Source organism: Sturnus vulgaris, chromosome 3 (genome assembly GCF_052056855.1).
Source record: "Sturnus vulgaris isolate bStuVul1 chromosome 3, bStuVul1.hap1, whole genome shotgun sequence".
Classification (NCBI taxonomy): domain Eukaryota; kingdom Metazoa; phylum Chordata; class Aves; order Passeriformes; family Sturnidae; genus Sturnus; species Sturnus vulgaris.
Genome location: NC_142245.1, coordinates 33,082,371 through 33,097,605, shown reverse-complemented (window position 1 = coordinate 33,097,605; position 15,235 = coordinate 33,082,371). Strand labels below are relative to the sequence as shown.

Genomic DNA, 15,235 nt, shown 5'->3' with positions numbered 1-15,235 from the left:
TTTGAATAATTTTTAATGCACAGTTTTCCATATACTATGGGGTGACATCACCACGGATGACAGAACACACAGATCGAGGTTACACAGGCCAAACTACACCTATGAATAATAAAATCCTGATCCTATGTTATTCCTCTTAGCAGGCTAGATGCTTAGGGGAAGCAGACCTTTACAGAAAATGCAGACAAGTGAGTAAAGAAAAGTCTGCTACTGGGAATCCTAGTCCTAGGGATTTTTCTTAAGGAAATAGAATTTAATGAAGGTTGCTCATACCACTGATCCTTGAGGAATGGATGGCAGACAGAGGAAAGCTATGCCATAACAGAGCAGCAGCAGCCATATTATAATTTTATACATATTGCAGAGTGGTAGGTCAAAGTTTCCCTCAAAAATCTTGAGATAGGCTAGTAAGTTCAGCTATAAAAAGAAGAATTATGTTCCTCCTGAGCAGGCCAGAAAATTAATATCAAAGCAAGGTTTAAAGTACTGCCATTTTACTCCTTGTTTACTCAATTTGAAATTAATGCATTGAATGCCCAAAACAAAAAAATTATTAATTAGGAAGAGTTCAGTTACAGAAAAGACTATCACATTTCCTTAATGCTTTCTTGTCCAAAAGCAATTTAGGTTTGCTACTTTTAAGACCATTATACTCAAGGTCACACCAGGTGAGAAAATTTTGTGCTAAGATTCTCAAGCTATCTTCTGAGTTTTGGGGGTTTCTCCCCTTACCAAATATTACTCAAGTATACATTTGCTGATTTAATAGAATGTATTTTCAAAACAGAATTTCCAGAGCATCTTTATAACGAATGAGGAAACAGCATATCAGATATACATATAGACTGTTACAAGAATACACAACACATAATCCTAACCCATCTTCACCAGTTATTAAAACTTGCAAGTTTCAAACATCTGGTGATATGCTGAATGTCACAGCTGTTGAAAACTCTAGTACTTTAAAGCCTGACTCATGAAAGCTTGATATCTATTCATAAAAAGACATTTTAGTGAATCAGGGACTTCAGAAAGGTGTTACTGGTCTTGCTTTGGATAATCTAAAGCATTTCCAGGATATATACCCAAATACTTGGCCTGAACTATTTTTGATGAAGACAGAGTCAGTAATCTCTCCTCTTATAACATCTAAATTAGGTTACTATAAATCACGGATTTATGACAAATGAGATAAACATTCCCAAAATACCCTTTGGCAAAATGCTTTTGGACTGCAATTTTGCCAGATTTTTATTTGTCTGCAAAATTGTCAGTCTATAATGTACAGAGGCATCATTTAGGTTCTGTCATACTGCACAAAAATACTTTGGTGTGTAGCTCTTCCTATTTGTATAGGTTATGCATGTCAGTGAGCCTTGACTTCTTTTTATTTGGAATTATGAACTGCAATGCAGGCAACTCTTAAAAACCTGTGGGTTTTAGTACAATGTTTCTGGAGCTTTTAATTCTGTCACCTACAAGGTAGGCAACAGCATTCTGTAATCCCCCCTTCAAACTACATCTGCCCAAATTTAAAGACTTCTTTACAGGTTAAGATTACTAGCTTGGATTTATTTCTACACAAAGTATTTATCTGATTCCACAAAACACGATAAAACAAAATTGAAAAGCTGGAAGGACACCACAGCCCCCAGTGGAGCCATGCTACTGGGTAAGAACTGTCTAATAATAAGGAGGATACCCAAATTGGCTTGGACTGCAAAACCCAATATTAAAAACTGTTTTCACTTCTATATGCTGAAGCTTGCAAGATTTTTTAAGCTAAATATAAATTATTTCAGACAAACAGAAAGCAAATTATTAACATTGAACTTCATTTTTATTTTTATAAGGCAGAGCAGAAAAGAGCAAGTGATGTTAATCTGAGGAACAATTTCATAGTGTGTCAGAAGTATGATTTCTGTTAGAAATGCATAAATTATGCCATGCAGTGCTTACAAATTAACAAAAAAAGTATTATAAAAGTGAAGCCCTGCTGTGTCAAATATGCCACACAATTTTTGTTCTAATAACAGCAATTTAGGTTAGGGCGTGACTTTTCTCTGATATAGCTGTGCTAGTACAACCCCTAGTGTGGACACAGTTTACTGCCATGAAGGCATTATAATTCGTATGATTTATAAAGCTTGTTCCTAAGCAGGAAAAGTATTAAGTAGTGCATTGCTATTTCAGCACAGCTACATCCACAATGGGAGGGCTGGCTGAGAGAAGAACAGAGGGCAGTAGGTGATGCTACTTTACAACACATCGGGCCAGATGAACAGATGTGGGTTTTGTGCAGAGAAAGTGTTTGGTACGTGTCTTTCCCCCCCACCTCCCTCCGTAATCCTGATGTTAATCAGGATCATGATGGATGATATTACAAAACAGTTATTCAATTTAAATGGTAATATTGCTCATTGCTTCTTAATTTTAAAGGGATATTCATGTAAAATGTTAATAACACAGTTATGACAGATATCGACACATGGATATTAGTCCTAACTGAACAATAAGCACAGGGAAAAAGATATTAGGGTAAAAGGGAGTAAAACCAAAGATATATACTCTCTTTAGGTTTCCTAAATGATACAATTTCAATTTTGAATAACATTTATAAATACCAGTATATGATAAATACCGACCTGTATTTACCTGACATACAGATATATGTATCTGGTGATCCTAAATTGTACATGTGAGACTTTCTGCCTATTCTGACACACCTGAATAATTTTAATACTTTTTTAAAAGTCACTCTATGTAAACTAAAAAATATCTTCAAAACTGAAATTTATCCACAGCACAATTAAAAATACAATTATACCTCAAGAAACAGTAAACTCACTCTCAATATATTAAAAGGCAATTCAAAACATGATTCTTTGCTTTTAAAAGAGAAAAAAAGCATCATTTAATACAGAATAGCCTGAAAATACTCATACATTATTGTCTCTCTACTTTAAAAAATAAATATGTATTTATTATGAACAGATGGTGGCCAAGGAAGGTATCAGCTTTGTCTCTTAGCCAGAAGGTCAGGTCATGGCTGAGAGACCAAAGAACAATTATTATTTGCTATTCAGTGCCACATAAGATAAAACATTTCGGGTTTTTTTTAAATACAAAGATAGAAGTGATTGCACTGTTTTCAATTTTATAAAACAAAATAATTTGCAATAACTTATTCATATTTGTTAAAATTTGATTTTAAAATACCCAGCCAACACGCAACAACACAACAATGCATTCTAACACCCTTCTTGGGTTGCCTTTAACGTGTTAAATAATCCTAGGACCTATACAGAACTTTTTGGGTTACTGGAGCCACAGATATAAAACAGCTGCTGAGATACTGAGTCTGAGAATTTCAAAATTGTTTGTTTTCCTTTATTTTGAGGAACCAACAATCATATTTGAATAATAACATACTGACTCAATATCTAATCTTTATCTAATTATCTAATAATTTTTACTGATAGGAACTCTCCCTCACATTATTTCATTTTATATCAAATTATATAAATCATTACATTTCGCTGTATTCAGCATCACACTGATTAAAATACCAGTATGTCATCACATGAGGTTAAAATATTTTGTTAAATTTTGTAATTTGTTCAAAAGGCAATCCTCAAGCAAGTTGAAGAACAGGATTTAAAATCCAAGATACTTCTTCAAGTATCTTATTAAACACATCCTGTTTTATTTGTATGCCAAGATTATGCCAACTCTTTTATCTGTGATATCTGTCAAGACACAGACGACAAGCCTGGTTTTTGTTTTTCAGTGTCCTTAGGCCTAAAGGATGCAGGAGTGAAAAAAAAAAAAGCAAACCTTGAAAAAAAGAATGCTTTAAGACCTCTCCTCTTCTGCGCTGTAGCATTTTGTATACATGTTGAAGGGTTATTTCACCTAATAAGCTCCTCCTTTGGATTTTACATTTATTTTCATTATAACTTGAATTAATATCGCTTCCAGACTAAGCTTGTACTATTAAGTTAATAAACTTACTGTCCTACATGCAGCTTTTGAGGAACTGGTAATTAAAAATTTAATTTTTGAAATACTTAATTTTCCCCCTACATATATTCTTATACAGGAAATGATTTGTTCAGTTATTTAAAAGAAAGAATGGTCCAAAATCTATTGTATAGGCTGCTCAAACAACAAAAAACATATTTAAAAAATCATCCTCATGTGCATCTTATATATCTGTGTATTCAGAAGACTCTCATGTGCAAATTATAACTTAAGAAGGAATACTGAAAGTTTGAAGTCCTAGAGAAAAATGGATAGAACCTCAAGAAAAAGGGCACTTCAAAAGATGCAGATTACACCTGTTCAAGCTGTTTGCCAAGTATGTTGCAGGTTACTCTAATAATCTTTCTTACTGCTTGGGATGTTTTCTCACAGACTACCTGTAAGGCATATACTGGTTTTTATATTAATATAAAGCCCAGTTTTAGATAAGCAACAGTTAATGCCAAGTGGATTTTATTCCATAGTTTTTTTTTTTTCTAGAAGGTTAGTTTTGTTTTTGTTTTGTTTTTTTAAAACTTTTCTATGAATCTCAGCATTCAGTAACATTGAATATTTAAAGAAATTGGAAGATAAATGATTTTCATTCTTGGTATCATTAGGTTATGCTTAGAGTCTTTAATGTTCTGTTAGGCTGCATGTATAGGTAATTATGTGTGGATTTATTTGTGAGAAAAAGTGTATAAACACATGTATACAGTACATAGAATTTAAGTAGCTGGTATGAATAATATGATAGAGTAATTCTATATGAAAGCATGGAATGAGTGATGCGCAAAACTGAACATACTAGGGCTGAAAACAATATTAAGATAATCAAGAGTATTTATTTAGCAGTAAAAGCTGGCTTTTTGCCATTAATTTAAACCATTTAACGGTAATAAATGACCACTATCAGAAAAATGAATCATTCCAGCTTCTGAAAAAACCCTACTTAGGCTACTAATAACTGCAAAGTTATAGCAGTATTATCTCTTACCTGGTCCTTAATTTCAAGCTCCCTTATAGTTTTTGTTCTGTACTCTCTGAGCTCCTTTTCTGCCTCATCCTTCTTCATTTTGGTTTGATTCAACTGATAGCGCATTTCTCCACACACCTGTTAGATTACACAGACAACATGATCTGTTAGCTTCAAGAATCCATAGACCAGGGTTTGCAATTAGATCTTTTGGTGCCCTCTACAGGTCATTGAAATGCAACTTGTTTTTAAATCACAGATATTTTAGGTCTACAAATGGTAAATGTTTTTGCATAGAAAGGTGGATCTGGATTCTATATACAGTCATTAACTTTGACATATGCAGTACCTTCTAGATTCAAATATATTTGGATCAAGATTTTGCTAAGTATAAATACTTATGTTGTAAATATATATCACTACAGTTAAATGACAGTTGCTGGTTTTATACTCTTCTCTCATTCTCTGTAAAATCCCAAGAAAGTCTATGTCAACACTTTCAAAACCTAGAAGTGAAGCATCTATCACACTCCTAATTAAAGGTGTATTTTAACTTGCCAATTTTACACTGTTGGGAAAGAAATTGTTTAAATGTTAACACAATAATTTTCAAAGTTTGATCAGAGCACTACAAACTTATTGCAAACTGAAGATAAATTCTTTTCTAAAAAAGTATTTTTTAAAATAGATACATGGTCCAGAAGAAATTGATCAAAGCAACATTTCAGGAAATCACTTCTACAGAGGACAGTTATTCTCTGCTGTTGAAGTGTTTGTTATATTACCCCCTCAATCCTTTCCATCTGGCAGCTCAACTTCAGAGAATATGTGAAAGGGTTAGGAGAAAGTGAAAGAAATGAAAAAAAAAAACAAAACAAAACTAGAAGATCACTAATCTCTTCCACATAACTTTACTGCTGTGCAGGGTTGTTCCAATTTTCAATCTAAGCTGTCCCCTTTTTGTCCTTACCCTGTGCCATCACCTCCAATTTGTGCCTGTTCATGTCACCTCAATTAACCAACCAAATACATGCACATTCCTTAGTGAGAATGCAAATGTGTTTACTCATAGCTCCTCTTAGTCAACTTTCTTTCCAACTCACTCGACTTTCCTGCCTTCCTTATATTCTTTCAGCACTTGCTCCTTCAATCTACACCCTTTCAATTTGCTGCTACAATCCTCTGTGCTTCTCAAAAACATTCTCACATATTCTGCAACCCAAACTAATTTCTGTTTTTCAGTCTTATACCTCTTCTCATTTTCACTTTTTTTTTCTCCCTAAAAAAAAAGGTAAGGAAAAAGTAAATATGCATACTGCAATGAAATCACTCCAGGAAAAAAACTAAACCAACTGTCGTAACTTTTAAGAAGTAGCATCACTTATAAATTGAAAGGACAGCTTGTGGATTTAGCCATTGCAAATAATGCAAAGCAGCAAATGCTCTGAAGAATGGCAAAGCTCTGAAGCATTTTTTTAAACACTGAAATATTATATGCAACTAAAAAAGTCTTGAGATGCAACTGCATAGCTTGCAAAACCTGGATTTCTACCTCCTCCTTCCTATATCTGAAGGATGTAACAAAATGCAATATGTCACTTCCTCCAAGTGAAATTAAAAAAATTCAGCAATCCCCGCTTTCAGCTCCTCCACACACTATACAAAGGGAATAACACAGAAGAATCAGTAGATGGTGCTGTCCTAATAATGGATTTTTCAGTCTCCTCAAGAACGAAGGAAATAGATCCTCACTCCATATTTTCTTTCCCTGACTTCTGGTGCATGAAGAAAAACAATATATTGGATAAAACTTGAAAGTGTGGCTATTTGCTGTTTTTCATAATGGCAAACTGAATCTGGAAACGAGTCAGATTCACAAGCAAAGATGTCACATAGCCAATGAAATTGTCAGGGTGATGCACACAGTCCTGTCAGCTCAGTGGCTGGGAGGTTCCTCTGGGATTTTTAAGACTTCTCACTTTAGTACAGGGACACAAATGAATTTTCCAATCTCTCAGGACAGTGCAATGAATAGACTATTGCAAGGTGACCACCTATTCAACTTTGTATTAACATGAACTGAAGCAGGGACTGGAATCACAGTATCATCTCCAGAGAGGTAACTTCTAATTGGTAGGGTACAAAATTGTTCTTTTCAGACCAATGAATATGTGTACTTACTGCCTCTTTTATAACCTCCACACCCCTGTAAGTGGTGCTAGTCATTTGTGAACTCAGCCTGAAAGATCAAAAGTGTGTTTCAGAATTGGTAAATTAAACCATTCTGACATCTTTAAAATACTAATTTCTCTTTCAGTTAAAACTGAAATAAAGTTTCTAGTAAGTTGGGATGACTTTTTGCTGTGAATTTTCTGCAATACTTTTGCCTCTTTCTATCAGCCAGGGCAGCAGGGGAAGACAGGAACTGTTGAAAACCTCTCCTGAAATCTCTAGAGGCCCAAAGAATAAATTGCTCCTCAAATCCCTGCAGTTAACAACTGGAGAGGTAGGATGGACCTTGGGATTACTGGTAAGGAATATAGACATTTCAAGTGACTGTTACTTTTTTTTGTCCTTTTTCATGTTATGACCCCCATTAAGGCTCTTACTGGCTGAGAAACGTGGAAAAGAAAGCACCCAAGAGTGATACACCTACAGAAGATGTATGTTAAACTGTTTTTCTTAACTGGAAGATGTTTTTGTGAGAGCCATACTAACAACAGTACTGAATTAAGCAAGTATACTACATAAAAAGTCTAAAGGAAAGAACTTGAAAAACAGTTATTTGATATAGTTCCCTTTATTTTAGCACTGCAAGTCCCACAGGTAGCAATTAAGCACACTGTTGAATTCTATGTTGTCTCACTCAGACCAAACTCAATTCTTTACTGAAATACTGGGATAGTGTTTTAAACAGTGACCCTCATAGGCTGCAAAGTAGAAAAGTTAGCTTCTGCATGACAAGGTGACTTGGAAAAGGGAAAAAGTTATTTTTTTATTCCTGCAGCTGGGATAGCTGTAGTGCCTCTGGGGTATTGAGATGAAATCTACAGTTACCACACATTCCTTACCAAAACAGGAAAATGGACAAGGTAAAAATTCTATTCTTTCAAGTCACAATGATAAGGAAAACCAAGCTCAATACTTATTTATAACCTTATTACCTTACTCATCTCCATTTCATGAGATGCAAGCTGGCCCTGTGATTCTTCTAACTGGTTAACTAGAGAATTCTTTTCCCTTGTAAGTCTCTCAACTTGAGCCTCCAAAACAGCCACATCCTTAGACAAAGCTGTCACCTGAAAAAGTCCAAGAGCATTATAATGATTCCATTTAACCAACCACAAATCAAACTCTTATGGAACTTTCTCCTCAAAAGCAACTATGTGCAGACAAAATACATAACATTAAAAAGTAATAAAAAGATCAAGCATGTAAAATAAAAATATATTATTAATAATATAACATAATGTGGCTACACCATTTTATTAATGGGTTCACTATTTTTGATTTACTTATCATACAGTAGTTTATTTGAAACATTTCATTGACTACACTAGTCTCCAGGTGTCACAAGCAGCTGGCTACATTACTTCTTATCCATCCTTATGTAGATTGATTCAAACCAAATGTTGTTCCTCCAGCTAAAGAAAACAGTTGTTGCAACCACAAATCTTAATTTTCAAGTTCAGAAAACATTTCAACAGTATAGATCAAAGCATACTGTTGTGCAAAACTCATATAGAAATAGTATATTAAAAGTTCTAATGTAATTCAGATGAAATTTTGCTGAATGATTAAAAAATGTAACAATAAAACAGAGACAGTGAATCTTCAGCTCTTTAGCCCTGAAGCTTACTAATATAAGTAGAAATAATGGTGTCTGACAGTTCTAGGTTAACTTTCAGAAATTCAAAGCCAAACCTAGAGGATTATATATTCATAACTATTTTTCACTCCTTATACATCCACCTGATTTATGTATCATGCCAATTCTCCTCTTCAAACAAACCATTTCTTAAAGTAAGCAATAAAATATTCAGATGAATGTTGACTTGATCCACAGTATACTATTTCTACCACCTCATAATCCTAATGCATAAAAGTAGTTAATCATATGTATGTGTAAATCATTAACATAGATCATAATTTTACACAAAGTCATCTCATATGTTTAATTACCAGGCATGACATCATCATAGTGCCACTATATGTTGTTTAATGTACATGCAGAACTTAAAAAAAACCCCAAAAACCTACAACTACTTAAAGTGAGAACTGGTTCCAGTGAAACACATCTCAGTGAGTGATGAAATCCAAACTAATGTGATGACATGGAGTGAAATAGTCTACCAAACAAAAGTATGAAATGCTTGTCTAATAGGCTGCATTTCGGAGTGAATACACTGTTTTAAAGCACTCTGTAACAAAACAACTAACTTCATAAAAGGGACAACTTCTAATGGATAGCAAGGAGTCAAACAAGCAATTATTTTTTTTAAATTTCAGTTTCCCTGGCAACAGATCACTGATGATCAGTTCATGTACTTAACTATCACTTAGTCCCTATCCCTGTGCTTAATACCTGTTTTTGTATCTGGAATTGCAGTCAAAGAGGTTATTTTATTCACACTTAAATGGTTTATTTTGCTCAGCCTGTGCTCTCCAGATTTTTAGAAATCAGCCATACAACTTATAAAAGAGTCCCAAAAAATAAGAAAATTACAATCCTACAATCAGGAGAGAAATTCACTCTAATGTTTCCAAACCTTCACCAGAAATGGTTGAAGATGCTACAGATCAAAAAAACATGAAAAGCACTAATTTATGAAGTATCTACCTCTAAACATTTCTCCCCATTTCAATCACCTTAGAAATGCCTCCTCTATCACAGGCTTCTTGCTGTTAGTTTGAGCTTTCCTGTGTAGATTCCATTGGGCAGAAAACCCACATGTTTTATACTCAAATTACGGGAGCATCTACAAGTCTAAAACAAGGTTAACAAGACTATCACAATGGTCGTGGCATAAATGATGAGACAGATTCTGTCTCAGAGAGTTTATAAACATTAGTAAAAGTGAGAAAAGAGATTCCAACACATTTCTGCAGGTGGGAAAACTAAACATATGATAAGATCACTTTGAATTTATGATATTGTAACATTAATGTATATATAAGATCCAAGTAGTGGAGAATCCTAAATTTGACATGTGCCAACTTCTGAATGCTTGCCATGGCAAACTAAACAATAATTTTTATAAAAGAGCTAGGTACAAACCTTGCATCACATATTACTTAACCCTTCCTTACTCTGACACAGTGCATTAAAAATATTATGCAAACTAAAATAAAGTGCATGACATCAACAACCTAGTATGTATCTAGTGACATGGCACAAAACCCAGTTATTCAAATTCAAAGGATCACTTATCCACCACTGCTTTAAAGCAATGGTAGAAGTGACTGAGCTCTCATACCCAAAACTGAAAAAAAAAGACAAGCAAATGAAGTTTAAAGAGGACGATATACTCATAGTAATACACAAATAGAAAAAGAACCAACTCATACCATTGCTGCCAAGTCCTCCCTTTCCTTCTTCATTTCTCGCCGCAGTGCTTCTTTGTCATCAGCCCTCTTACTCAGCTGGGCAGCCAACTCCTTCTCAAGATAATTCTTCTGTCGTTCCATCTCACTTCTCAGTTGCTCACAGTGGACTAGAGCCTAAAAAACCCCGATTTGTTTAAGTGAAAGAAAATTAAATGTTTAAGCAAACATGGTATTTTTCTTCTTCTTACCTTCATAGAAACCAGTTTGCTATATGAAATGTCTTTTTTTTTAACACAGTTATTATGATATTTATACATATCCTACTGTGTTAACATCTAGAATAGGTCTAAGGGGATGAAATCAGATGTACATGTTTGTAGGTATATACCTGCCCTGCTGTAACTGAGAAATTTAAATGCTTTTAGGAATCATGGCAAATATGAAAGCATTTTTCCGTGCGAATTTTCCAAATAAGTAGCTGCTCTTCTAAAACCATGATTATTTGCCTTACATTTCAAATTTGAAATTTCTGAATGCACATCACTAGAATCAGCCTCCAGTATTTGACTCCTTGCAAATACAGTGGTTACTGTCTAACTAAAGAACTGAAGGAAAAATTAATAAAATGTATGCACTTCCACTTAGTCTCCTCCTGAAGTGAACTACTGAGTGCAGAATGCTAAGAAACCTGAAAGCAGTCAGTAAAGATACAAAAAAATGTTTGACAAATAAGTTTCAGGTTTGTCAAAAATTTTTTAATTCTACTAAATAACTCATAAAGTACTGTTTAATTTCAGGTGCCAAAACACAGGGTTATAGATGGGTTTTCTATTAAAAAAAAAAGAAACAAAAGTTGAAGAACACTCTCAAAACACTGTCTTCACTATCTTCTAAAAATGCTAGGGGAATAAAGAAGATATTTATCCATTTATGCTGCTGTATCTCTGCCAAAGTGCAGAATTTGAGTGTTAAGTCAGTTTAAATCAGAAATACACTACTCCATTACAAGTAAACTCAAGTATTTCAAGCACCCTGAAGGGAACTTTGCTAGCCTATAAGTAAACTAGGTTTAATTTCAACATTCCCCTGATATCCAACACATTCTGTTTCAAAGAAGCTAGAGTAACCTCCCTTTAGGAATTATAACTTATTATCCTTTATTTTCAAATTTATTTATTTTAACTGCTTATTTTTCTGCTACTCAAAGCCAATCCCTTGAGTTCAATTTTTTTGGCTTTGGACTATTCATGAGGGGAGCAAGTTAAACTATTCTTTTTTAGAGAATGCTCTAACAGTCTCCATTAGTTTTGTGTCACAAGTCTACCGTGGTGAGAGAATCCCTCTGTTATGGCACTGAATCCTTTTCTGTAGGAAAGGATCATCGACTTCAGCAAACAATTGCATAAAACTGCTCTAGCTTGGCAGACATCTAAACCAATGCCACTCTGGAAGGAAGTAGTTGCACTAGTTGCATTTCAAGAAGAAATGTGTATTTTGTTAGCTCCATTGTTCTGACTACACAAAGAGCAGTTCAAACCATTACTTTTTTATGACATTTACTTTGAAAACATATTCCTGATTTTGCTTCAACTATGTAAACTTAAACATAACAGAACTCCTTTCTGCTTTATGTAATAACAAGAGTCCACAAACTACAGAAACAACCAAGAGACAACAAGAAATGGTGGTTTTAAATGATAAGCACCTGAAGTTAGATTGTGGGTTAACAGGCTGATGAAATTGCAATAATACTACTTGAAAGCTTAATGTGTTAGCTTCTCCCTTTTGTTACATGGACTGTTCTATGGGGTTCCATGCTAGTTATCAAGAAAAACAGCACTTAAAGAGTAGAATAGGACTGGGGGAAAAAGAGGATGGTTTGGACTTACCAAGAGGTATAACAGTACTTGTCAAAAAGCAAAATTAATGCAGTGTAAGTAATTTTTTTCCCTCTTTCTTCATATTAAAACAGTTTTGGAGCATCAAAAAACCCAGACTACTATTCAGCCTCGTAGACAAACCAGTAGCACTTCACACAACACTACAAGCACACAGTCTTCTCTTACAGCACTGGATAAATAATATCAATTTTCTCCACAGAACAATTATATCAATCTTGTTTGCATTCAATTACAAAAACCAAAGCAACCCTCTCTCAATTCCATAGTAATTCACTAATAGTACAGTAGATGTCACTAACTATCAAGGAAATAATTTAGGTCAATATAGGCTGATTGCACACAGAACTAGGGCTAACACAAGCATTAAATCAAAATTGGTTCTACCATTATTATTTACATTAGAAGCTTCATGCAGATGGCATTAGACAAGACTTCTCATCTTCAAAGAGCTCTGATAGTCAATCAGTTCTTGCACTGGTCTCATCTTAGGCAAAATATTTGTTTGCAAGCATTTTAGTTAAGCTTTCCAGAGTAGGTCAGAAATGTGATATCAAAATTATCCTCTTACATATCATGAATATCTTTGAAAATTCTACAACTCAATTTATATCACCTAGCTGTGAAAGTGTATCAATTTAAAAATGCAGCACTCCTCATAGTATTGATGAGAATTTGAGTACAGAATTCATATTATTGTTCAGAAACAGTCACATGGTGCAGTTGTTTTAAATGTACATCATATCAACATATTACAAAAGTCTTATGCATGTATTCTCTCACTAGCATGAAAACTAATTAACATTTGCATTAGATCTGAACACCTAAAAAGCTCTGATTTCATGATGGGTTTACCTTTGTTTTTTCAAAATTGGCCTCTTCTGCCATTTGCACAGCATGTTCAACTTGCTTACAAGCATTAGATTCTCTTTGCTGCATCTCTTTCACACTTTGTCTCAGTGAAACAAGCGCATCCATCAAGTCATCTCTTTCTCTGCATATTAAAAAAAAACAAGTCAGATACTTCTTCTATATTTTTTGTAAGAGAAAAAACCCTAAACAACAGGTATACCAGATATAAAATATAAACAGACTTAAGGGTGGTAAGCAAAGCAATACTGAAACTCGTGAGTGAAAGCATACTGCAAGCTTGGCAAATACTGAAAATATCATTTGCTTGACAACCAGTCCTTAATTTCAGAAGGATGGGCCATTTGAGAAACTGCCAGTGAAGAGAGCAGATCTCAAGTCATTCATGTACAGAAGCTGAGCACATTCTGTTGACATGACAAAACGGGGATCCATGCAAATTTAGAAAAAAAAAAAAGCAATATGGAATTACACTGTCATTATACGTAAAAGAGGGAAAAAATAATAAAAAGGAAGGGTTAGGTTCAACAAGTAATTGCTAAGTGTATCAAATGACAATCTAAATCCATTTGCTGCAAACTGGAACTAAGCCAAACAATAGGACACCTGGATTTTACAACTCTTCTGAACTTTTGTTAACTAAGACACTTAAATCTGTACTAAATGGTAAAGCAGAGTTAGTAAAACCATAATACTTAACTTCACCTTTTCATTATTTTGATATGTTAAAAGCTTTTAAATTAAGTTTAATTGTCTGTGATTTAGGTGCAGCTCAAAATTCTGGCTGAAAACTGTTGTATTCTTAATGTTGTGTGAAATGGTAACACATTTTTTTGTATTTGCCAGAGACCTAGCAGTCATACTTTGAAATTTCATTTCATTTTTGAATTGCATAAAGTTCCTTTGAAAACTTATACTGAAATACCCTTGTTTTTAATAAACTGTACCACAAGTAGAGGTAGTTTTCAGACTTTTTTGAACCCCCAGATAAAATAGCAGTTTGAGATACATAAAGAGGTCAGTTCAAATCTTTTATTTCAAGCTCACTGTAATATAAGAGGACAAGAATGTACAGATTTACAGTTTGTTCATATTTTCCAACATCTGTGACAAATAATTACTTTTGTTACAAAAGTAGATTTTGAAACATGACTTCTCAGCAATAGAGCTTTGACAGAAAATTTTTGGACTTGATAATAGAAAAAATGCATAAATCCTGGGAACAATAATCTAGTGCAGAGGGATAGTGCCCACTTGACTGAGTACATATATGTTCCATGTCCTTTCAGTCTCCCTGCTTCTAATTGATCCACTATTCCATCTCAGGCTCATTCTAATACTTCAGAAATTCTAAGAAGCTTCAGCTATCTGACAATAAATAGATGGCTGTTTAACAAAGTTTGAGAAAGTTGCAGTATCTAATTATTATTGCTAGCAAGTAGAAAGGGAGAGTTTTTTTGAAGATGATTGACTGGCAGAATTCCTTAAGAAAAAGAATTTAATGTTGGGATCCCTGAATTGCATATATTCAGCCTGTGTACCTGTGATTTTAAAAATTATTTAAATAAAAGCTAGAATTTAAAAAAAAAAGGTTGCAACAAAAAAATTCGTTTCTTTTTATCCAATGGAACTTCTTTTCCCTGTCTTATTGTGGTCAGGGAGGAACTACTACAGGTGTTTGGGGTAGGAAATGCATCCTACCTATTGTTGAGGTATCTGAAAAGTTCCCCATATGTAAGGAGAATAAAATGGAGCCAGAAAAATTTCCAACAACAGAATTATAATGAACTTTTGCAAGAAATAATCAATCAAAATGCATGGACTTGCACAACATTTGTGCTGACAGAGTGAATGACTTGTCTGTACAAAAAATGCAGGAAACAGACTGTAAATAGTCTCATTATCTGGTCAGCCCAAGTTA

General features: G+C 34.1%; 1 protein-coding gene across 3 annotated transcripts in view; it reads right to left on the bottom strand.

Moving 5' to 3' along the window:
• SDCCAG8 (SHH signaling and ciliogenesis regulator SDCCAG8) overlaps positions 1–15,235 on the bottom strand; it is a 105,047-nt gene that overhangs the window by 74,033 nt on the left and 15,779 nt on the right. For all 3 annotated transcript variants that reach the window (XR_015802269.1, XM_014878063.2, XM_088161332.1), the window contains exons 9-12: positions 13,300–13,438; positions 10,568–10,720; positions 8,164–8,298; positions 5,021–5,137 (exon numbers count right to left, since the gene is read on the bottom strand). Coding sequence is in view for 2 of the 3 variants with exons in the window: in XM_014878063.2 (XP_014733549.2) it covers positions 5,021–5,137; positions 8,164–8,298; positions 10,568–10,720; positions 13,300–13,438 (544 nt within the window). In the remaining variant the exon portion in view is untranslated. The remainder of the gene's footprint in view (positions 1–5,020; positions 5,138–8,163; positions 8,299–10,567; positions 10,721–13,299; positions 13,439–15,235) is intronic.